General features: G+C 35.7%; 2 protein-coding genes across 6 annotated transcripts; both read left to right on the plus strand.

The window, feature by feature from the left end:
- Nucleotides 1-294: 294 nt before the first annotated feature.
- On the plus strand, nt 295-24,949 carry LOC109171331 (RNA polymerase I-specific transcription initiation factor RRN3-like). 5 transcript variants are annotated; one of them, XM_019320408.1, is made up of 16 exons: nt 295-373; nt 17,554-17,714; nt 18,351-18,434; nt 18,535-18,606; nt 18,700-18,771; nt 18,860-19,096; nt 19,605-19,715; nt 19,801-19,920; nt 20,397-20,522; nt 20,607-20,675; nt 20,827-20,930; nt 21,070-21,153; nt 21,248-21,341; nt 23,620-23,739; nt 24,056-24,246; nt 24,360-24,949. In XM_019320408.1, exons 2-16 carry the CDS (start codon nt 17,601-17,603, stop codon nt 24,658-24,660), a joined length of 1,899 nt encoding a protein of 632 aa, XP_019175953.1. In that variant the 5' UTR covers nt 295-373; nt 17,554-17,600; the 3' UTR covers nt 24,661-24,949. The 5 variants fall into 5 exon arrangements, with proteins under 5 accessions (XP_019175953.1, XP_019175955.1, XP_019175951.1 ...); XM_019320410.1 differs by lacking the exon at nt 295-373 and adding an exon at nt 1,327-1,344 and having other exon boundaries at nt 17,574-17,714; XM_019320406.1 differs by lacking the exon at nt 295-373 and adding an exon at nt 16,803-17,006.
- LOC109171330 (probable splicing factor 3A subunit 1) lies at nt 1,459-4,699 on the plus strand. The gene is made up of 2 exons (XM_019320405.1): nt 1,459-3,606; nt 3,718-4,699. Exons 1-2 carry the CDS (start codon nt 1,459-1,461, stop codon nt 3,985-3,987), a joined length of 2,418 nt encoding a protein of 805 aa, XP_019175950.1. The 3' UTR covers nt 3,988-4,699.
- Nucleotides 24,950-26,241: the final 1,292 nt, after the last annotated feature.

Genomic DNA, 26,241 nt, shown 5'->3' on the forward strand with positions numbered 1-26,241 from the left:
ACCACTTTTAATTAAGAAATGAAATTTCTAATTGAAAAGATAAATAAATCTCGTAATTGTATTTTTAAAAGTTATCAATCAAACAATGATTTTAATTCTAAATTCATAAACCAAACACACCCTAAATTCCCTATTCCCTATTCCCTATTCCCTATTGTCTAATCAAAGAAAATGAAGAAAGACTGATATTCATCGCCATTCGCCGGCGATTCGCCTCACAGACTCGCAGGTTCGCAGCTCACACCTCACATCCTCACATCCTCACATCCTCACTAGCTCACTGCCTCACGCCCTCACCACGACTCTACGAGACGTCGTCGGGAACCGGTCTCCGCTCCGTCTCAGCGTCGCTCGGCACACCGGCACACAAACGGTATTTCTTCTATTTTCCTTTTTTTTTTTTTTTTTTGTTCACACTTCACTGCACACAGACCGTATTTCTTCTGTTTTTCAAAAATTTCCCCTAGTTATTTGTGCTTGGATTTTACTTCATTATTTGGCTATTTGATTGCTTGTAATCTTGCATTATTCATTTATCCCTAGTTTGCTTGCATTATGTATTACTAATGGATCGTATTCTCGTATATGATTTCCAATTTCATGTTTATTACATTAAAATAGTTCACATCCCAGCATCTTACTCCAGATTGAGAAAACCTCTAAGTTTCTTAACCAAACTATATCGTTATATTGTTGCTTTGTAAGTTCATATTAGGCTTTTGTTTTGTTTTCTTCTTTGGTTTGCTTATGAAGAGTGTGCTTTTCACCTTGAATAATGCTTACATACTTTTATATTCCTTTTTTTTTTTTTTTTGGTCTTATTTTATTCTTTTTCTGTATACTTATATTGGATGGAAGGAACTTATTTTTGTGGGATGAATGATGGCTATTACTTTCTGTTTATAGTTTTACCAACATTTTTGTTGCCGTGCTGTTTGGGTATTATAACAATTTTTTGTTCAAAATGGCGAAAAAAAAAAAGCTTTTGAATTGAACCTACCCACTTCTGCTTTAAGCTTGTGATGAGATGAGGTTGAGCTCAAAAGCTGAGTTCGATTTTCTAATCGAGCCAGTCTTTGAGGTTTTACTATTTGAACTTGGCTTGGCTTGATTACACCCCTTTATAGACTCAAAACACTGAAGTTTTAGTTAGTTGGAAAACTTATTATAGTTTTGAATTATTATTATGTGCTAATTTTCAAAGAAGTGGCCTTTTCCCTTAAAGACCTTTTTTTTTTTCCTTGAATAAATTTGAGCTTGGGCTGTTTCACCTGTTTGATATTTTTTCCCTAATGATATAAATTAATTTAAGGTTCGTCACCATATAGATCCATCACTGGAGTTTTATTTAGTTGTCATTCATATATTGGAAGAAATATGTGTCTGTGTATACACATATATGTATTTATTTAGTTATATGACAAATGATCATTTTGGTTTTTATGTACAGACAAGAAGATGTTGGGTTCCTTGCCCATATTGCCGCTCCCTGCCCCAACAGAGGATGGGAATCTTGGTCCATTGCCTCTTGCTCAGTTGACAGAAAAAGAGATAGATGAGATTAAGTTGGTGAGTGAGGAGGACAAGAGCAAAAGTAATTCAGTTGCAACCCATACAAGAACAATTGGGATTATTTATCCACCTCCTGATATCAGAAGCATTGTTGACAAGACATCTCAATTTGTGGTGAAGAATGGTCCAGAATTTGAGAAAAGGATTATTCAGAGCAATGCAGGCAATGCAAAGTTCAATTTTTTGAATGCCTCAGATCCTTATCATGCATATTATCAGCATCGTTTGTCTGAAGGTCGTGCACAGAATCAGGATTCTGCTCAACAGCAACCTTCACAGCCACCAGATTCAGATGCTCCAGAATCAACCCCTGCTGTACCTGCTGCTGATGCTGTTGATGCAACAGCAAAGTCTGATCCTTCTGCACAGTTTAGGACTGTACGCAAGGTTCTTGAGCCACCAGAAGCAGAGCAGTATACTGTTCGGCTTCCTGAAGGGATCACAGGGGAGGAATTGGATATCATTAAGCTTACTGCTCAGTTTGTGGCAAGGAATGGGAAGTCTTTTCTGACAGGGTTGACCAGTAGGGAGATCAATAATCCTCAATTTCATTTTTTGAAGCCTACTCATAGCATGTTTATGTTTTTCACTTCACTGGCAGATGCCTATTCAAAAGTCCTAATGCCTCCTAAAGGCTTGACTGATAAACTGAGGAAGAGTGCTACTGACATGACTACTGTTCTGGAGCGGTGCCTGAATCGGTTGGAGTGGGAAAGGTCACAGGAACAGGCTAGGCAGAAAGCTGAGGATGAAATAGAACAAGAGAGAGTGCAGATGGCTATGATTGATTGGCATGATTTTGTTGTGGTTGAGACGATAGACTTTGCTGATGATGAGGATCATGATTTACCTCCTCCTATGACCCTTGAGGAGGTTATTAGGAGGAGCAAGATGTCTGGTGTGGAGGAAGAAGAGTTTGTTGAGCCAGGGAAGGAGGTAGAAATGGAGATGGATGAAGAAGAGGTCCAGCTTGTTGAAGAAGGTATGAGAGCTGCTACCCTTGAGGAGAATGCTGTTCAGAATTCTGAAGTTAAGGCAATTACCGAGGACCAGGAGCCACCAATGAGAATTGTTAAGAATTGGAAAAGGCCTGAAGAAAGGATCCCTGCAGAAAGAGACCCAACAAAGTATGTTGTCTCTCCTATAACTGGTGAGCTGATTCCGATTAGTGAGATGTCCGAACATATGAGGATCTCTCTTATTGATCCCAAGTACAAGGAGCAGAAAGAGAGAATGTTTGCGAAGATTAGGGAGACAACCCTTGCTCAGGATGATGAAATTTCTAGAAACATTGTTGGGCTTGCTAGGACACGTCCTGATATTTTTGGTACCACAGAAGAAGAAGTTTCAAATGCAGTCAAGGCTGAGATTGAGAAGAAAATGGAAGAGCCCAAACAAGTCATATGGGATGGCCACACAGGTAGCATTGGTCGCACTGCTAGCCAGGCAATGTCCCAAAACAATGCAGAAGATCAGTATGATTTTGCAAATGATGCAAGGAACCTTCCTGGCCCTCAAGCTCCACCCCCTCCCAGGCCTGGTGTGCCATCAGTTCGACCACTTCCTCCACCACCTGGTTTGGCACTAAATATTCCTCGTCCTCCTAATAGTTTCCCTTATCCAACCCCTGGTAATCCTGGCGTTATGCCTCCACCTCTTCCCAGGCCTCCTATGGTTAACACGGTGCCTCAGGTGCAACCTCCACCTCCTAACATCCCACCTATGCCTGGGCAACATCTTATGGTAAACCGTCCTGCAATGCACCCGTCAATGTCCATGAATGCTCCTAACATTTCTTTACCACCACCACCTGGGTCTCAGTTTACACCTCTGGGTGCTCCTCGAGCCTTTGTTCCCCATCCCATGTCCCAGCCTGGGATGACTATTGTTCCACCACCTCCAATGCCCCATGGAATGCCTCCACCACCTCCACCTGAGGAAGCTCCACCACTTCCAGAGGAACCAGAGCCTAAAAGGCAAAAGCTTGATGAGTCTGTTCTCATTCCTGAAGACCAGTTCCTGGCTAAGCATTCAGTATGGGAAATCTTTTTGTTGATTTGTTCTCATTGTATTTATTGATCTCTTTTTCACGCTGCACAATTACTAATTTAATTGCAATTATGTTGCATTTTTTATTTGTTACAGGGACCTGCCTGTATCAGCATTGCTGTGCCAAATGTTGATGAAGGAAATCTCAAAGGGCAAGTATTGGAGATCACAGTGCAATCCTTGTCTGAAACTGTTGGCAGTTTGAAAGAGAAGATTTCTGGTGAGATCCAGCTGCCTGCTAACAAACAGAAGCTGAGTGGAAAGGCTGGGTTTCTCAAGGACAATTTATCACTTGCATATTACAATGTTGCACCTGGAGAAACACTCAATCTTTCACTTAGAGAACGTGGTGGCAGAAAGAGATGAAGATTGTTAGTTGGATATGCCTTGGAAAGGTTCATATTGGAACTATGGTTGCCATCAAAATCCTTCTTGGAATATCTAGGCTTCATTCTTGTTATGTTAGTTCTGAGATTTTATTGGTCATGTACCTGTAATAGTACTTTTTCAAGCTTTGTTAACCCCTTTAAGCTGATGGTACGGTAATTCAATACAGAATTGGCATCTTGGTGAGACATCACTGAAGCTAATGGGAAGTTTTGTATATCTATAAACTGCAATTTGGCAGTGCATCTTTTTTTTTATGTGACTAATTATGCCTTCTCTTGGTGTGCAGCTGCTCCTTTCCCAACTGAGCTTCACCTGCTCTGTATTGGAGGGAGTTGTTCTTTTCAAATTTCATGTTATTGATGTTTTCCTTTATTATACATTTTTTTTTTCCTTTTTTTTGAATTTCTTCTTAGTATGTGGTATTGTGATGTCTTCTGTAGATTATAGAATGTGGGTTTCTTTTTGTAGGAGATGGGGTTGTGGTAAGAGTACTGCCTTTGCTGACTGCTGAGAACATGCACTTATATAAGTGGAATTTGATGCTTTTATGTCAGTTCACAAAAATCTCACATTTCAATAGATCTGGGGCCAGGATACAAAGTGATGACCAATAGAGACACCAAGGACAATAACTATTAATTCAAGTTTAGTTCACGAAATAAGCTTATAATAGAATAGTATTTTCATCGAAGTGTTTGCTCTCCAGTACAGTTGAACTTCAATTTCATCGTTTCCAATTATATATCTGTTGTATGTTACTGGAAAGCTGCTTGTATTTGAAAATGTAGAAGTTTATTTCTCAATCCACACAACTTTAGTGTTAGATGTGAAACTATATATATATAGTTGTTACATATCATACCCAACTGCTTGAAACTAGTGTAGTATATATGCAATACTGAAGTTGTGTAATGTAGTATAGATGAGGTACTTTCAAGATTCTATTAGGAAGAGACATGACCTTAAGTACTAGATTATTTGGATGCCTCTGTTTTTATATGGTTCATTTCCCATTCTCTCATATATCCTTTACTAGCTTGCATTTGGTATGAATTGGATTAGTATTCGGTTATATACAATGTTGCAGAAGGCGCTAGTCGGGCTCCCGGGGGCGCCTAGCTCATAGGCGCCTTCTAGGTGGTCAAGTAATTTGAGTATATCGTCTCCATTTTTTCCACTCAGAACTAGACTATTATAATCCCACAAACTAGTCAACTACATATGTTAGATGGTTAGTTGAGTACACGGCTGGAGGAATATAAAAGAGGCGCCTTCTAGGTGGTCGAGTAATTTGAGTATATCGTCTCCATTTTTTCCACTCAGAGCTAGACTATTATAATCCCACAAACTAGTCAACTACATATGTTAGATGATTAGTTGAGTACACGGCTGGAGGAATATAAAAGAGGAGCAACCGAATAGGCAAAAAATACAACTCAGACGAGTTGGGTGCCGACTTAGCCTAGTTGGGCGCCAACTAGGCAGAGTTAGGCGCCCAACTCAGCGTCTAGGACGCCTAGTCGGCCGGTTAGTTGGCCAGCCAACTAAAAGCAGTCTAAGAATAAAATTGCCTCGGTCTAGCCGTCTAGGGACGTCTAGCGCCTAGTCGACGCCTAGGCCGTTACAACACTCATTATATATGCACATATATACATTGTTTTTGCTTTACTTTTTGTTTCTACACATGCTTGCAGGGAATGTCTTTTAAAAATGATAAAATGATCTCCAAACAATGTGTGAGGTTTTTAGCCGGAAATAGTGTTGAGAAGGCGGTGAAGGAAAAACCGGATGGTAAATGTAAAACAAAGAATCCAGACTAATAATAATAATTTTTAATAAATAAATCATGGCATGGGAATATTTTTGAAATTTATATTGGCATATAACACGACATGTCATTCATAAACTGTTAATTCAGTGGGTAATCGATTAATAGGTGCTTATTTAGCTAGTTGGCCTGATTGTTTTATTTTAGCTTCTTTGATGCGAGATTATTGATTTTTTTAAAAAAAATTTGATAGTCTAATTATATTTTCTTGTGCAGTTTAATAACTTGTTTTAAGCCATTTTTCATTCTTATTTTATTACTAGTTATTATACGCGCTTTGCGTGATTAAACCAGTGCCCAATGTATATTTATAAATTAGTGTTTCTTAATTGGTTAAAGTATTCATAAAATAAGAGGGAAAAATGTGAAATTAATAAAGGTGCCTATATTTTAATAAAAAGATAAAAAAAAAATTCGAAATAGCTAAATTATAACTACAGTAAGTAAAAATAAATAAACCACTAACTAAAGCTGACTATCTATCGTGAAAAGAGTAATTTGAGCAGAGTAAGGGTGTGTTTGGTTGGTGGGTTTTGCATATAGGAATGGGTATGAAAGTGATTGTTGTTGTTTGGTTGATAGATTTTTAGAACACTACTATGGGTTTCGAATACCCCATCAATTGAAAACTCATACCCAAATACAATAAGGGTTTCATTCCCCTTATTCATTCTCAAGCACTACTATTAGTAACCATTCTCATTCCACCCTACTACCAAACATGTTAAATACTTTCACCAAAACCCATTACCATTACCAAATATTTGATACTCATTCCGATTCCGATTCCTATGTGCGAACGAAACACACCCTAAATTAATTTTTCTTAGTGCGCGTTTGTTGAGACTCGGAATTGTCTTCATCTTTCCCATCTTTAGTGAAGTTGAGTTTCCATTTTGCTGGTTGTGTCTTTATTGCATCTTGTTTACTGGTGGTAGTGAATGAGAATGATTCAGGCAATGATGTTATGGTATATGATACCACGTTTTTGTCTTGTTGTGTATAGGATTGAGACCTCAATTGTATTATATATTCTTGATCTTGTAAGCGGTTATTGATATGTTTAATTCGTAGTTGTTGACCCTGCAAGATGTTTATGTAGTTAGTCATAGGTTAATTTACTGTAAAACATGAGTGGTTGTGGTTGGAAGAGGAGCAGTACCTGTTGTTCCAGTTGTATAACTTGTTTGATGGTTAAGAGTAATAGTTGTTCAACACATTTTCCAAACACGGATGCAACAAGCCATCTAGTTCCATCAGTAAGTTAAAGTTCGAATTATAAGTTAAAGTTCTATAAAGATTTGTATTATATTAAAAAAAAAAACTATTAAGACTTCAATATCTTCTAATGTAAATATAATTATTTATAACCTTTTACTCAATTAGAGTGATGGTATAATTGATTGACGTTTTTTATTATGAATATTATTGCAGTATATCTAAACCTCTTGATATAGTAAGAGGTAAAATCTAGGTTGGTCCCGAGGAAAGAAATAATTTCAATTCAAAACCTTTGCATTACTAAGAGAAAAACTTTTTTATTTCTCGTCTTCGTGTGAACTATGTTTAAAATCAAAATTTCTTGGAGGTTACATTCACAAAGGTAAAAAGTCAAGATTGGATTGAGAAAGGCAAGGGAAACAAACCCTGACTTGGAAATGGTATCAATTACAACAGTTGTAGCAACACTTTAGTTGGGTTGATGTCTTGACTACTTCCTACCGCTCCTGTTAGTTAAATTTGTTTCAAATTTTCTATAAAAAATCAAGAATAAAATTAGAAGGCATATAATTAGAGAGCTTTTTGTCAACAGAACATAACATCATGCAATGTGGTGTAGCAAACTGAAGACTCGGATATCTAAACACACCTTTACAGGAAGCAAGCACAAAGAATCATAGACTTATATGCCTAATTCATTAATAAAAAATTGGAATTGAATGGAAAAACAATTTCCAACATTGTGAAAGATGTCTGTTACATAAGGATTTAAAGATAAAAATCAGTTGCATGAGAAAAAAATAAAAGGGAATTTACTCAACCGCACTTCCATACAAAAGCTAGTTATAAGAAGGTGGAGAATGGGTCAAGAAATATGCATGAAAAGCACCATTATCAATGCTTCTTCTATTGTATGAAGTTGAACAACAAGTACTTTGACAAGAAAAATACAATACATATAAAACTTATCTTAAATGAATAGTTAACCAGCCAGACAACCATTAATATTTTGAGTGCATTAATAAAGACTTTCTGATAAGCAATTGTCAAAAAATATCCTAAACTTTTCACTTATATCTGGTAAAGTTCATCTAAACTTTAGAATCCATCAAGAATGTGATATCTATACATAAACTGCACTTCCAACAGAAGCAGTTTCATTATATTCACACGAAATAAGTTTGCAGTGGACAACCCAACTTTATTGCCTCTCATGTTTGAATACCCAGTGGCAAATTTCATGGGGAAAAGTATCCTCTGTGAGTTCAAGAGAGGGAAAATGCCAAAATCGAAATTTAGGAAAACAAGGTTCATCATATTTAAAACTGATAGAAAAAGCCATTATGTTCCATGAAGTTTGAGTCACTGACTTCTTACACAGTAGGTCAGAAGGTTGATACCTTGTTTAAAGAAGCTATATGGCAGAAATTCTCAAATCCCTTCTATTTTAATTTCATCACTCGTTCTTCAAAGGATTAAAATTTTCAACTCAAATTTAATAGGAGTCCAAACTTATACCTGAGATTATGAATTCAGGATCTTACTCTGAGCACAAACTCATTAATATCAAACATAGATTTACACATTAATAGGACATACCGTTTATAGAATGTGAAAGATAATGTGTATTCAAGCATAAACACATACACGTATATATACTGTACAGGGAAGAGAAAATAACATAAAAGTCCTAGTCTAAAGGAGAATAAATATAACAGAAACAAACTAAAACAATGCATAGCATCTTACTGCTTAACACCGTTCAGGTGGTAAGAGGGAGCTTGCTGCAATTTAATCGGTGAGCCATTTAGCTTTTACCATCATGGCACTTAATGCACAGCCGTATAAGAACTTCAATGTTTGTAGCTGATACAACATCAAACAATCATCTAAGATCAATTTAAGACCATTGTAATCAAGCATCATAAGGAAGTTTGTTCAGTTCAGTTCAGTTCCCCATGACTAACCTTCTTTGAACACAAAACAACAGGAAGCCCCTGTGCTCTAAGTCTTGAATTCCTCTTTCTCTGATTTTCTGAAGAAGGGATATCAGAGAGCACTGTTCCACCATGCTTCTGAATCAGGTCTTCAATTCTTTTTTCCTTCTGCTTTGGAAGTCCAGTAAGCAAGAACTTCATAGATTGGAATAACAATTTCTTCTCAAACTTGCCTTGACAATTAGTTAGACACCCTTTAAGATTTTGAGCTATTGACTCTGAATTTGAAAGTCTCAAGCATTTGGCCGCTCTTATAGTATGGCCTGCAAGTATACAAACAATGAAATGTACATCTTTCTTTATGTTTTGTACTTAAAAACCAAAAACACGCTTGTAACTCTTACGAGTGTTATGAGTGTAGGATGTTATCTGTTGCTTTTGTCGTTTTTCTCTGTGTGGAGCCTTAGTTTCAGTTTCTGCAAACCGAACACGCTTTCTTGTTCCTAGTGAAGTAGTATTTTGATATTCATGTATAGAATGTAGCTTCAAGAGGTTCAGGTTTGGTGCAATCCCTGCTAAAGTTTCACCTCCTTCCATCTGTTTTCTATTTGCTTCTGCAATATAGTCAGATGGAAAACAATTTAAAATAAAAGGAAATCAGGAATGCAGGATATAATCCAGTATTTCCATATCTGTTCAGAGATGCATCAAGGACAGGCAAAATCAGCAAGCTTTCGGCATACTCAATTTCAAGCATTCCAACCCCAAGCAAGTGTACAAGTCAAACATTTTCTCATTAGCCCTCTATTTCATTTTCCAAGATGTGAAGCATACGATCTCAGATTCCCATTTTAAGCTACTTGCTGTAAAATAATATCAAAATGCAGTAGAAAGACTGAACAATCACAAAATTGAGAAGCCGCATGAAGTTGGAACGATTTCTTGCTGTAATAACTTGCGTTAAGATCATCTAGCATTTTTCGTTTCTTAGCAAGATCCATTGTTGCATAAGCATTTCGGTGTCTCAAGTTTATCTCTGCCCGTCGACTCTCACTACAAGCATACCGCTCCCTACGTGTTCTATTCATCTCCACACGATTGGATTCAGGGATTTCAGAATGGCGAGACTCCATAAAACAATAAATTCAAACTCATGAGAATACAATTGTGAATTCTGATCTTTCCACATTAACAAAAATAAATATCTACATTAACAAAAATAAATAAATAAAGGAGTTTGCAACACAAACGGAAAATGATTTATTAAATTATAGGTGTGAATAATACACACCAACTTTCAACTTCCCAATTTGCAATTTCAGAGCCCTTTTACACACCTTGGAGAAAATTCTATCTATTGGAGGAGCCAAAAACATAATATGAAGCATAGATTAGAGATATTCCAGCTAGGGGTGGGCACAAATCGGGTTAAACCCGAAAAAACGCGGGTTCAACCCGTTATGACCCGATTCGGGTCGAATTCGAAGTTGATCGGGCTGAACCCGTAATAAACAAGCCACAATAGCATTACAACGGTTCGGATTTCGGGTTTGAGGATTAAAATTCGAATCCGACCCGAAACCCGAAATTACCTAGGTATTTAAACTATAGTTTAGGGTTTAGAGTTCATTTTTCATAGTCTCAGATCCCCTGCGCCGCTCACCCCTCTCACTTTCTCCGTCTCTCACCTTCTTCACCACTCTCATTCCTTGCGCTCACCCCTCTCACTTTCTCTCTGTTTCTCACCTTCTTCACCTCTCTAAGCTCTAGCCCTCTCAACCTCTACATGCCTCCGTCTCTAGCTCTCCGCCAAGCCGCTTCTCCGTGGGACGATGACTCTATCTCCATCTACGGCTCTCCGCCTCCCGGTGACTCCGGTGAGTACCTCGTGTCGTCTCACTTTCTCACTTTCTAAGTTTTGATTTATTGTCTCAACTTATTCTCTCACCTCACAGGCCGAAAACCCTAGATATTCTTCGATCTGGTTAGCGTACAAGTAGATCCAGGGAGATCTCCTTCGAAGTTTCGAGTTTCTGGACCTCTCCGGTGATCATCTCTGGCCATGAAAATCTAACAGGTACTTTACTACTTTATTAGTTTTTTTTTACATAAAAATTTAAAGTTCAACAGTTTTTTTTAATTTGTTTTCCCTTTGTATTAATTTGCCAAAGACATTTTTAATAATTCTTTCCAGAAATTGTTGGTTGTTGTACATTTTTTTTTCAACAAAAACTGTATTACAGTGTTTTTCATGTTCTTGGTTTTATTAGTCATTGCTTTATTTATAGATTTTATTAGTCATTGTTTTTGGTCTTCTTTAAATTTTTAAAATTTGTATTAGTTTTGGTTTTTTCATTTTTCTTCCAAAAAACAAGTTAGTATACACTATACAGTATTCTCTCCCATAAAATATTACATTTGTTCATTGTGAAGTTGTATTTTTTTCCTGATTTTTGTGTTGTGTTGTTCTAAACTTCTGATTCAGTTAGTCAAAACTCAAAACCCAAATGCATTTGGTTTTTTTCCAGAAAATTTTAGTTTCAACATCATTTGGAAAATTTGTGACTTATTATAAAAGATTTAGGAATGTTATAAAAATTGTAATATTTTTTTCATAAAAATTAATTTAACAATTTAGGCCAGTGAGTAAAATTCACGGAGTTCATCAACATTTTGTGTTTATTTCTTCAAGTTCTGTAAGTTTAATTGAATTAACAATTTGTAAGTTGTAAAAGAAATTAAAATTGGCTGATGGAGATTTCAGTTGGGAAATATTAGAATATTAGTATGTTATTCTATTATTTGTCGTGTTCTCCCATGATTAGTATGTTAGTCTATTATTGTTGTTTGAGATAAATTAGCTTTACCGATTAACCTTTGTATATGTTATTATGCTTCAAAATGTTATATTTTTATTTTATACTTTTATCAACAATAGAGCATATTTAAGTGCATATTAAATTAAAATTCAATTTATTTTTTCTCATTCATATTTTTTAAATTTGCAGGTTGCATTGTTATGGATGGAAATTTGCAAATCAGTGGTGGTGCATTGGTGGTATCAAAAGCTGCAAGCCTGCAATAGACAATTAAAAGCCTGAAAAACCAAACCAAAGCTGCTTTTGATTTTTGTTGCCCCCAAAGCTAATTAATGCTTTTGATTTTGTTGCCCCCAAAAGCTAATTAATGTGTGGTTTAATACAGTTGGACACTTAAACGCATAGATATAATCAACTTGAGTGGAACTGAGTGGAAAAGAACGCAACATAAATAAACATTTTAACGGTTGAATTATCATCACTCAATTAATTTTTACAAAGTATAAATAATTTCATAGAAATCAGTAATATGTTACTCAATATTTATTAACTTCAAACAATGAATAACTATAAATGACATAACAAATCAATATTTATTCAGATTTTTGGAACAATTAGAATTTCGGGTATATTAGCCCGAACCCGAACGAAGACCGACCCGAAGCACCCGAACCCGATGCATGACTTCTTTATATCGGTTCGGTTTTCGGACTTGAAATTGTTCAACCCGAAATTGTTCGGGTGATCTAAATATAGGCGGGTCGAACCCGAACCCGACCCGTGTCCACCCCTAATTCCAGCAGGAGCATGTGAATTATTGTGGGTCAAGATAATTTTAGCAATTTTTTTTTTCTAACAAAAGGGTTGTGCATTACAAAGTGAAAGAAACAAAAGTTTAGCTCATGTTTCTTCAATATATTGATAGGTTACTGATCTTATACACAGTTAAATTGTTTAAAAATCCAATTAATTCCATTCAAATGTGAAAATTTACAACAGACAGGATAATTGTACATAATTGCATACCAGACGCACAGAAAACAGCACAACTCATCCATCACTCCCACCTACTGCTTATGCCTGATTAAAAAACATATGAATATGGAATTACCTGGTTCAGCTTGTCGTTCTCCTTTCCGTAGTCGGCAGAGACCAATTCGGCTTGTGCGGCGGTGAACGGTGGTGGACGGCAAGCAGATTGACGTCCTCCTTCATCCTCCTAACTCCAGCAGCGGCAGACGGTTGGCGAAGCTCTTGGTCGGCGGCTGAAGCATCACAAAGCAACCCCCGTATTTTCCCAATGAGCAGAGCATTTTGGCGGTAGTCCGAACAGATCCGGCGACCTCTACCTCTCTTTGGAGTTTCGCTTTTCTGCCCTATTTTGTTTGAATAAGACCAGCACTACATTGCCATCCACTTTCACTTAATCTACAAAATTGCCACCGCCATATAGAGTTGACAGAATCCATTAACTTTGACAATTTTAGTTTGGTAAAACTTAAAACAATAAGGATAAATTAGGATTTTTATGTGACATTGTACAATTGAAAGAACATAAAGTACAACCTTTTATAGCGTACACAGTTAAATTGTTTAAAAATCCAATTAATTCCATTCAAATGTGAAAATTTACAACAGACAGGATAATTGTACATAATTGCATACCAGACGCAAAGAAAACAGCACAACTCATCCATCACTCCCACCTACTGCTTATGCCTGATTAAAAAACATATGAATATGGAATTACCTGGTTCAGCTTGTCGTTCTCCTTTCCGTAGTCGGCAGAGACCAATTCGGCTTGTGCGGCGGTGAACGGTGGGGCAGACGGCAAGCAGATTGACGTCCTCCTTCATCCTCCTAACTCCAGCAGCGGCAGACGGTTGGCGAAGCTCTTGATCGGCGGCTGAAGCATCACAAAGCAACCCCCGTATTTTCCCAATGAGCAGAGCATCTTGGCGGTAGTCCGAACAGATCCGGCGACCTCTACCTCTCTTTGGAGTTTCGCTTTTCTGCCCTATTTTGTTTGAATAAGACCAGCACTACATTGCCATCCACTTTCACTTAATCTACAAAATTGCCACCGCCATATAGAGTTGACAGAATCCGTTAACTTTGACAATTTTAGTTTGGTAAAACTTAAAACAATAAGGATAAATTAGGATTTTTATGTTACATTGTACAATTGAAAGAGCATAAAGTACAACCTTTTATAGCGTACTGTTGGACCGACATTTTTTAGTTCCCGTCAAGGGTCTAACATTATTCGCTCTTATTAAAATTGTAGATAGATTGTAAATATTATAATTATAACTTGTACTTCTAATGACATAACTTGTTGAACTATGTAGTGCAATACTACAATGCAAGCACAGTAAAATGATTTTTAAATTAGAATAAAAAGTAAAAATACAAATGGAAGTGCATAAGAGCATCATATAAATAAATTTTAAAGTTAATGGTTACAAAATAAAACTCCATATTTAATTGGATCGGATGATCAAATTTGGAACAAAATCAATAGTTAATAAACTATTTATAGACAAATTGAAAGTCGAAAATGAAAATTGATAAAGATCAATAGTCCATGAACCATTTTTGGTCCAATTGAAAATTGATGATAAAAATTGACCATTCATATAATCGCAAATTATGCTGTGGAAACATGTTCACCATGCGCATGGTGAATACAGGGGTAGATCCATAATATCTATGTTGTAGATTCATAATTTTGTTTTTCATTTATTGTTAACGACGTTTCTCTCTCTTCGCAATCGCATTATTTCATTTTTGCTGTACAAATATTATGAATCTACGGTACAGAAATTATGAATCTACGGTATAGAAATTATGAATCTACAGTATAGAAATTATGAATCGATGTTCATATATCCCAATTGTTGAACTCTGGACAAATCACATAACTATATTATAAATTTACGGTATAGAAATTATGAATCTACAGTATAGATGTTATGAATCTACAACTTATAAATTATGGATCTATCCCGTGTTCACCATGCGCATGGTGAACACGGTTCCACAGCATAACTATTGTCATATAATTAACTCTTACAAAAATTACAAATGCAAATCCAAGGCCTTGCATTTTTCTTATGAGTTAATCACCATTTTGGTCCATCAATTATTTTCAACTGTTAATGTAGTTATTAGTTTTTAATTTCAACCAATTTGATCATTGAATTGTTTAAAATTTTGTCAATTAAACTCTTTCAAGGACCAAAGGTTGGCAAATTATATCGTGCACCAGGGCGCACAATGCATTGTGCCCATGGCCCAAAACAACGTCGTTTTGTATTTTTTTTTTAATAGAAATTTCGTTTCCTGTTTCTCCCGTTAACTTAAAAAAAATAATAAAAATTCCCTGTTTCGAATGTATTGAACTGTATAATAGAATACACATAAACTCCTAACATAATACACATAATCTAACATAATACATAATACATAATACACATAAACTCTTAACAGAATACACATAAACTCTTAACAGAATACATAGAAACTCTTAACAGAATACACAAAACTCTTAACAGAATACACATAAATACAAATGTTAAAAAAAGTGTCTATCGCATCAACTTCCCACACAACTTATAAAAACAACATCGTTTTGAGCAAAATACACAAAACTCTTAACATAATACACATAAATACAAATGTTAAAAAAAAAGTGTATGTCGCAACTCCCCACACAACTTATAAAAACGACGTCGTTTTGAGCAAGGTGTAGAATGCATTGTACGCTTTAGTGCACGGATCGTTAGCACCACAGCGCGCACAACACTGTGCGCCCCACGCCTCCCAAAACGACGTCGTTTTGGTAAGTTATGTAGGGAGTTGACGTGATTACGTGTATTTGTTTATACAATTATGTGTATTTTTTTTATACAATTATATGTATTTGTTTACACAATTATGTACATATTTTATACAATCATGTACATCTTTTTTTTTTTTATTATTTTTTATTTTTTTATTTTTTTATTACAATTATGTACATCTGAAACAGGAAATTTATGTGTATTATGTTAAGAGTTGATGTTTATTATGTTAAAAATTTATGTATATTATGTATTATGTAAGATTATATGTATTATCTTTAAAAAAAAGTATGTGTATTTTGTTATACAATTATGTACATTCATGTATACAATTATGTGTATTCTAGTATAAAATTATGAACATTTTTGAATATGAAATTTTTTTAAAAGAAAATTAACCACCAACACAGGGTAACGAAATTTAAAAAAAAAAAAATCGAAACGATGTCGTTTTATATCATGACACACAATGCGCATCCTGGTGCAAGATATAAATGGCAAATTATGCTGTGCATCCGTATGCACCATGCATGGTGCATACGGATGCCAAAACGACGTCGTTTTAATAAAACGCGCGTCTCTCCTTAAAAAAAAAAAATCAGGTTCGATTCCCAACAACAACATATGAACTAAAATTCTATAATCGATGAACTATAATTCCATAATCGATGAACTATAATTCCATAATCTAATCTATGAACTAAAAATTCTAGAATGAATGAACTAAAATTCCATAATCTATAAACTAAAATTTCAGAATCGATGAACTACAATTCCATAATTGATGAACTATAATTCCATAATCGATGAACTATAATTCCATAATCAATGAACTATAATTCCATAATCTATGAACTAAAATTCCAGAATGAATGAACAATATAATGGTGTTGCTGGGAATCGAACCTGAATTTTTTTTAAAAGGGAGACACACGTTTTTTAATAAAACCACATCGTTTTTGCATCCATATACACCACGGATGCACAGCATAACGATTGGATATAAATTGCCTTAGTGCACGATGTAACGATTGCCAATGGTTCACACTAAAATTTGCCAGTCCCAAACTGCCAGGCTCCCGGCCCATAACCCAGAGCCCAATGTCAAATATGCTAAAAGCCTGAAGGAAATAGCCCTAAATTCCCTCCTATTCATTCCCTATTGTCTGATCAAAGGAGAATGAAGAAAGACTGATATTCATCGCCATTCGCCTCAGAGTCACAGGTTCGCAGCTCACACCTCACATCCTCAGTAGCTCGCTACCTCACTACGACTCTACAAGACGTCGTCGGGAACCGGTCTCCTCTCCCTCGCAGCCTATCCCGGCACACCGGGACAGACACGGTAATTTTTTTTTTTTTTTTGGTCTTATTTTATTCTATTTTTCTGTATACTTATATTGGATGGAAGGAGGTTTCAAAAAATATTGGATGGAAGGAACTTATTTTTGTGTGGGATGAATGATGACTATTACTTTCTGTTTATAGTTTTACCAACTTTTTCGTTGCAGTGCTGTTTGGCTATTATAACAAATTTTTGTTCAAAATGAAAAAAAAGGCTTTTCAATTGAGCCTACCCGCTTCTGCTTTAAGCTTGTGATGAGATGAGGTTGAGCTCAGAAGTTGAGTTTGATTTTCTAATCGAGCCAATCTTTGAGGTTTTACTATTTGAACTTAGCTTGGCTTGATTACACCCCTTTATAGACCCATCACTTAAGTTTTAGTTAGTTGGAAAACTTATTATAGTTTTGAATTATTATTCTGTGCTAATTTTCAAAGAAGTGACCATTTCCCTTGAAGACCTTTTTTTTTCCTTGAGTAAATTTGAGCTTGAGCTGTTTGATATATTTTCCCTAATGATGTAAGTTAATTTAAGGTTCGTCACCATATAGATCCATTGCTGGGGTTTTAGTTAGTTGTCATTCATATATTGGAAGAAATGGGAGTGCAGTTAGCTGCTGAGCAGGGTGTCGTGCCAGAGGTTGAGAATGTTGACCTTTCTGATTCAGAGCTGGTCTATCATGTCAGGGATGCCCTTAAATCTGCTATACAGGTAAGCACTTTAATTTTTGTTATTAACATTTGATTAGAGACTACATGTTGGGAATTTACGTAAGTGTCTCTGTCTCTTATCTGTTTGCTGTTTGACAGTTATTCTTTTTCCTTGTGCTTTTCTTCACATTGCTTGATTTCATGATGCAAGTCATGTATAATTTGGAAGAAGGGAATTTGGAAATGTATAATTTTTTCATAATGTCATTTATCTATCAAGTTTTATGGGTAATTTTAGATGCTTCCATTTTAACCTTCCCTATGTTTTATAATTTATTTTTGGGGGTAGTGGAGTAGAAGGGAGGTGTGTGTGGGACTATGATTTTTATCTTCTTTTCAAATATGTGAAGCTGCGTCCATTCTTCCATGTATCCCAGTGCAGAATTACTGGAGATGTAATTTAAAGTTTTGTATTTGTTTAAATCCACTTCCCACTGCCTGATTTTTTACTGTTTGCAAGAACAAATCATTCAACAAAAAGTAAGCATGTATTGTGACAGTTTGGGGTCCTTAGACATTGAATTCATTTGGGCCTCTATCCATTTCTTGACATGCAGTAATATCTTTTTACAGTTGCTATGAGCATGCTGTTAATTTCATAATGAGTTATCTAATAGCTAAATGCGGCTGGTTTTAGGGTGATTTGGACAATTATTCCCAGCTTGTTGGAGTTATAAACCGTGATCAATACCTGTTACCTGAGGAGGTGGCCTTACTTGTGGTAGGGTTTAATTCCACAAGCACTATCATGAACTCCTAGACCTTTTCATTAGTAATTTAGTAATCATGCATTTATCTCTTCTTCCACAATCACATGGCAGACATGTTTAAAGGCTTTGTCAGGAGCTGTCTCTTGTATAGACATTGTTCATCATCAATCTCTTCTTTCTTCTGTAAGTATCCGTGATAATTCTTGTTAATGATTCTCCTTATATTTACATTTATTATCTTTTGTTAAAAAAACTCTCATGAGTGATGGCCTCCAGATAATAAAAATGAGCATGTGGAACTATGGGACTGATGTGATGGATGCTCTGATGGAACTAGTTGTATCCTTGGTATGTTTCTCTACTGGTGATAGCTGCCATTTCATTTTTCAATAGTACATTGGTTCTTGGAGGTCAGTGCATGTTTTAAATCTTGCAGGCTGCATCAAGGGGGCAGTACATTGATTTATGCTTGGAAATGCTCGTGAGTAATTTTATGCCTCCATATACCTTCCTGCAATTGCTGAATCAGCCAAGGGGTCAGGCAAGAAAGGGTCAAGTTCTTGATCGTGTGCATTCAAAACTGAAAGACATTGCTGATTTAGTACCCCTCTCTCCTTTGAGACTTGAGAAAATAATTAAGGACAGAATGCCTAACATATTTACCAAGGAAGCTGTGAGTTCAGATACCAATTATTTTACATATATATATATATATATATATATATATATATATATATATATATATAATTTTTTCCCCATCTTGTTGGCTCTATCTGAGTGCAGATCTAGTTGTCTTTGAGAAGAATATTGCAGGGAGTCTATTGAGATCTATATGCTATTGAAATTATGTTTTGTCACTCAAATAATTATAATAGACAACATCGTGATTGGATAATCATCTATTAACTGAATGTTATTCAACAAGCAGGAATATTGTTCCTCTAATAATCATAATCCTTTTAGGTGCCTAATGTGAGCATTGCTCTTTTAGGCATCCAGGCATAGATAATGTGTTGATATTTGTTGCCATATGTGGCACATATTTTCAAGTTTTCACCTGTCTGTATTAGATTGTGATCGATGCTCAGTTTAGTTAAATTATTTTCTTTCCCTTTCATGCTGTGTATAATTTGTGAAACTCTTAACGTTTTGTAGCAAATAACATTTCTCTTTACCTGCAGTTGATTGTTATGTATGTGGAGAACATGCTAAAATTGGAGAGTAGCCCCCTAGGTGAACTTGTTGGGAGCACAATGCTTGTGGCAATTATGGATAGGCTTGTAGATTTGGATGTGAGTTATATCAAGAGGAAGTTTTTGAACTAATTTCCTTGTTGAAAGGGAGACATTGCACTAAATTAACTTATTGTTGTTTCAGGTGGATATTTCATGGGATGCTATTTTGCAAGATGATTTCACTAAAGGTATTTTTGACATTGAGCTAGAAGATCTAGAAGGGCCCATAGATGATGGTCAGCAAGAGAGTTTTGACTTTGAGGTAATCCTGCATATACGTATAGCTTCTTCAGTATTGGTGTTCGAAGCATACCTTAATCTGCATCAGTACTGGCTTGTATATGCTTGCTTCTTGTTGCCTTTTTTATGTGGCATTGTATAATTAAACGCTTCCATAAAGTTGGGAACTTGGTCTTTTGAATGTGAAATTGGGTCATGGGATTTTAGGGCTGAGTTCGCTTGATGGTATCATGGACATAAGTCATAAGTGATAATAGCTGCCTTACGTAAAGTCCCATGCCTTACGTAAGTGATAATAGCTGATTTAGAAATACAGTTGAAAACCATTTTTGAAATGATATGTATGCAACCATAAAATTTTTATATAATTCTGATGTAACTGTAAACATTTATGCTGAAAATTAAAATTTGCATGAGGTATAGTTTTAATTTAGATTTTTCTGATTCTGGCTCTGCATACCCTATAATCTCTGATTCTAATTTAAAACTGCTTTACAGATTCAAAGGGACATGTGGATAGACAGATTTTTTGGAGAAAGTGCCAGTGCTCAGAAGTTGGATAGTTTGATGGTGCTCATATTTGAGTACTTCATATCTTGCAATGAGAGTGGCCGCCTTGGTCGAGTAATTAAATCTGTCTAGTCTTCTCCCACCCTCCTTAAAATCCTTTTGGTGCTTGGTTCTTATGTGTTTTTGTACATTGTGCAGGTATTTGACACACTTCTTCTGTCCTTTGAAAAAACTGTTTTGACAGCATACAAGTCTAAATTTGCCCAGGTATTTGACACACTTCTTCTGTCATGGTTGTGTGATCACATCGTTATATATATATATATATATATATATATATATATATATATATGAACTCCATGCTATTTTATAATTAATGTTTTTTTTTTTAAATTTATTTTTTATTTTTTTTTCTCAGTTTGTTATGTTCTATGCTTGTTCACTTGATCCTGAGAACTGTGGTAAGAGGTTTGCGAACATGCTCATTCATATATTTGAGACCAGTGTCCATCTTGAATGGAGGTAAGACTGGTTGGTGTGTGTATGTGTGTGTATATATATATATACATATAGATATCTTCTTATCCTTTACTATTGTCTTTTCTCTATCTATTTACTTTTGCTCTGTCTAGTTACTAATTGCTTTATTTGGTTCCTGCAGAATGAGTGCGGTTGCTTATCTTGCCAGTTATCTGGCTCGTGCAAGGTTTATGGACATGCCATTTGTTGCTGACTGTTTGGAAAGGTTTTGCCATCTTAATCCTAGTTGCTTATTATGGACCATGGTGGAATAAGATGTTGATCAAAGGGTTTCTGATTATTTCTTGTGTTTGCTTCAGATTGGTGAATTGGTGTTACAATTATTGCAAAAGTAAGACTGGTGAAATTAATCCAAATCCTAGAGCTCACAAGGATTTCTATGCTGGATGCCAGGCATGTGATTCCGTTTTATATTTTAGAATGATTTTTATTCTATTATCAATTGAAATTTCTTATCGTGATGTGGGTATGGGAGGGAGGGGGTGGGAGTGGTTCTTGCCATAGTTCTACAATTGAGCTATCGCCTCACTTGTTAAAAGCGTTGCTTCATTGCTTTAGTGACGAAGCAACCATGACCGAATGCAGAGCACTTTGCTACAGCGAAGCGCACTTGTGGTTGAAAGTGGACTAAAGCAACCGCTTTGGTCCGAATCAATTGATGCAAAAAACGAGAGAGAAAAAGGTGTGCTTCAGTATTCAATGTGAAGTCAACATGATCATCTTTTTCAAATTTAGATTTAAAAATCAATTACTTCCTTTCATGTTGCCTCATTCTTGGCTTTAGATATCTTCTTGCATTGCAAAGCAGCTTCTCAGCCAAGATTAATTATAAATGTTGAATACGTTATAGGTGTGAGATGTTTTCATGCATAGGTAAATACGTTATTGGTTTGTGATACGAGTTTAGGTTAACTTAATACGTTATTGGTTCAGATATATATTTAGTTATGTTATATACAGATGTAAATTTGGTTCGGATATCAAATGTAAATGTTTTTACATATATTAGACTTTAGACCTTATATTTAAAATATTTTTGGATATGTTTGGTTTAAATGGAATAAATATAATTTTTATTTTTAAGGTTTAAAATTACTCAAAATTAAACTTGTGTTAATTTTATAACATTAATCTAAAAAATATATATTTAAAAAATATATATTTGAAAAAATGAGTGTTAGTAAACAAGTTTTTTAAACAGAAAACAAAGAATGAAAATTGAAAAATTAGAAAAACAGAAAACATAGAACAATTTCCGTTAGTAAACGGGCCCTTAAACGTTCTTTCCCCCCAGCTATTGGTGTTGCTCTTATAAATTGCATTAAAATGATTTATATATATCATTTTGAATCACAAAAATTTGATTTTGCCACATTGTGTTGCTTTGTGTGAAAATTGACTCACTTTGTGCTTTAAATCAAAGCACACCCTCTAATCTTTGGTGTTCTTTTCTCTTTAAAATAGTTTAACTGACGCTGCTCAAGAATAACTAGTGTTGTAAAACTCGGCCTAGGCGGCCACCTAGGCACTAGGTGCCTCTAGGCCGAGTTGATTTTGTCCTTGGCTGGCCATTTACACTCCAGGCCCGCCTAGTCGGCCGACTAGGTGGTTAAATGTCGCTGCTCAGAGTAGCCTCGGAACAACCTTGTGACCACCTTAAATCGTTGCTGTTTGGAGTGCTCATCCATTTGCTGCTCAACCATCGTTGACTGCTGGCCGACTTGAAACTCACAAGTCACAAACGCTTGCTTGCCCTTTCGCCATTCTCCTTTGCTACTTGGTGCTTGCCGTTGCCATCAGAGTTTGGCGTCACCTTGTTTTCTCTTTTTTCTTCGTAAGCTGCAGCAGAGAACCAGAGAATTGAGAGAGTGAGAAACGCAGGGCCAGGCCGGGTCGCAGGGATAGAAATTACTCGAATTAGGGCATTAAATTATTTGTTGGGCTGGGGATTAAAGTTATTGTCTTTGGGCAGTAAAATTTTTGTTGGAATTCTAAATGTAATCAATTTATTATTGGAAATTATATCCATCCGAGCTTGGCTAGGAGGGCTGGGTGCTAGGCGCTCGATGAGTGCCTAGCACCTTCTACAACACCTGAGTGACACCCTTATTGTTAGTAGGTTTACCAATGTGATGTCAAATAACTGCCTCATTTTTCCCCATCCTCTACATCTCTGTTCCTCTCTTAACTAAACCATATATATCTTCTCTAATGCAATTGGCACTTTTCTTTGATCACTGTATACTATGTATGATGGAAATAAGGTTGGGGTATGAAAAGAGACATGATTTTTTCAGGTCTCTAAATATATTTGTTTACTCTTAACACTTAACACTAAATTAATTAATTAAAATTGCATGTAAACATCTTGAGTAAATCCTCATTAATTAAACCAAATACATAAAATGGGATGAATGGAGTACAGTAAACATATATTAAGATGTTCTGCATATCTTGAAAATGCAACATCCTTTTAAAGGAAAGGAGGATTGTGTAGAGTTGATCAATTGTTTCTACTCTAGTGCTTACTGGTTGTCTGCCAACTGCAAAAATTTTGCGATGTTGAAATGTTATGTATTTGGGTAGTTAGAAAATGCTGCCTGTTTGTAGCAATGGATTCTAGTAGTGAATGGAATTGTAAATTTATTTATACTTTTTTGCTTTGTTGCAGGCCATAATGTACATAATTTGCTTCCGGAGGGGATCCATTCATAGTTTATTCCGTATTAAATCTCATCTCCTGCGCATGCGTATAGAGGATATCCTGAGGCATTCATTAAGTCCATTGATGGTAAACACTATGATAGTGAAAAGAATGGCCTTTTTAATGTTTCCTTGAGTATGAAGTCATTTTTAGTGTTTGCCCACATTTCAGCTTTCTCTTCTCCATATAATCTTAAATGATTCTTATGTGTTTGCATTTCCATTAACCTTTCAAGAATGAAAATATTTCATTTTTATTTGTTTCCATTTAATCATTTATCAGTTGAAGCAGATCCTATAGCTTAAAACAGAAAAAAAATAAACATTACAAGATGCAGGACCGCAGGAGTTTTCTTGCTCATGACTGAATTTGCCTTATTTTAATCAGCTGTCTTTTTGAACAGGTTTGCTTACCATCAATAGTAGAAGAATTCCTTAGGGTGGCAGAAACCACATGTTTATTTAGTTTCCCAGACAACAGAACCCCTATTGGTAGTGGTCTATTTGAGTCGGAACTCTCAATGGGATTTGGCGGGAATCAGAGGCTTGATTCGTTTTTCCCATTCGACCCATGTTTGCTAAAGAAATCTGACAGGTCTGCTTATATGTGTATCTTACTGGAAGAAAATGAAAAAATGTTTATTATTTTGCAGAAAGGGTTAATTGTACTGATTGATAATTTGGGTGTCTTGTTTATTTTGTTTACAGGTTTATCAGGCCAAACTTCATATACTGGTCCATGGTTCAAAATACTTATGATGAGGCTGAGGATGACGAATGCACTAGTGATGAAGATGACGTTGAAGTTTGCATTCCCGGGAATGGCATGGACATAGTTGATGGAGCTCCCCGGAGGTCTCAGGGCGATGACGGGGATCTTGACGAATTTGATTACAACCTGAACAAGATGTCTATAACTCCAAAAACTACATTACTTAAACGCTTTGGAGGTGAACAAGCTGGTCTGCAGATGCCATCAAGAATCCGACCTTGTCCCGAATCTTTGTGATGGACCATAGTTGCTTTTATCCTGCAGCTGGAGATACCAAAACACGAGAATCACATGTTCACCTGTTCTGTAGTTTGCTAGATTCATATGCCGGAAGAAAGTTTGGCAAAGAATTTTGTGTTTGTGCGTAGGTAATTGTAAAATCTATAGTCTCAATTTTGTGGTGTAGCGTATTCTTCTGCTCCATGTATTCTGAGTTACCAATACTTTCATGTAACCTTGTTTTTTTAAATCAAAACGGTGTGTAATGTTGTGTATAATGCTACTTCAAAAAAAATTATGGAGTTAAGGCTTAATAGTCTTTAAAGTAATTTAGAAATGAATACCCTCTCATGTAAATATTGTTGTAGTTTTTGAAATCCAGTTTTAATTTATTATTTAGCATTAATATTTTAGTTTTATTGAGTGTTATAAACGAAGTTGGTGTTTTAAAAAATTGATGTATAAACTGGAATAATAAATTCTCAAAAGAAAATTAATTGAAAAACAGAATAATATTTATAAATAAAGTGAACGCAAAAAATAAAAAAAGATTGACGAATGTTATTATTTTGTTAGCCATATACTGTATTTTGTTGTATGGGGAGTGTAAGTGGTGGAGAGAGAAAACTATATTGGGATTACAATTTCCTTTGCAGAAAATGGTAATCTCATTACAGTTTTTCCTTCTTTTGTCCACTCTCCAAAACCTTCCCTCTTTTATCCATTCTTTTTAAAAGCTTCACAAACTAAGCTATGACTCTCAGTAAAGACATTGGCTGATATAGTGATACTCTGCTAGCATTCTTATCCTTCAACTCAGAGGTTGAATAACCTGCAACTAGGATAGATGAGATTTGATTAAGTCTAGATCCCGTTGATACTCTTTAAGTCTCTTTGGTTTTGAATGATGTGTTTGAAAGCTTAATTTCTATAGAATGATTGATATATCTATTATGTTTCTCATGCTTTCCTCCAAAGCAATATTCATATTTATAGCTAGATTTCGAATTTGTCTGTTAGGGAGAAACAAATTCGAATTGCCAACTTGCAAAAAAAAAATCTATCATCAAGATTTAACAAGTGTTGGACTTCTCATTCATCTACAATGTACAACTTTCCCTCAAAATCTAGTTTCGCATCTCTCAAGGTAACTTTCTAGAAAAAGAAAATCTTGGATAATGCGCTAGCCTCTCTAATTTGGACAAACTGAAATAGGAATGCAGTAAATAATAAGACCAACACATATATGCAACGCCAGGCCAGTAAAGACATTGCCTAATATAGTGAGACTCAAGAGCTAGCTTTCTTATCCTTCATTTACTGGTCGAACTTTAATGCCCCTCACTATAAACCCAGACATCCAGAACTGGTCTGATACATGCCACAGTTGCAATTCAACTTCACTTTCATTCCCACTACTAACGTAAAAGTCTCCGAGCTTGATCTCCAACCACTCATCAGAGCGGCTCTCAGGAAACCGACTACAGTCCCCATAAGATTTCGTCTTTGCGAGAAACACCTGAGAGTGTCGACTCTCTCCACGCATCCAACCGTATATGGCCTTGTCCTTCTCATACCTCACACCTGCCAATGCTGTGT

Source organism: Ipomoea nil, unplaced genomic scaffold (assembly GCF_001879475.1).
Source record: "Ipomoea nil cultivar Tokyo-kokei standard unplaced genomic scaffold, Asagao_1.1 scaffold3415, whole genome shotgun sequence".
In the NCBI taxonomy this organism is placed as follows: Eukaryota; Viridiplantae; Streptophyta; class Magnoliopsida; order Solanales; family Convolvulaceae; genus Ipomoea; species Ipomoea nil.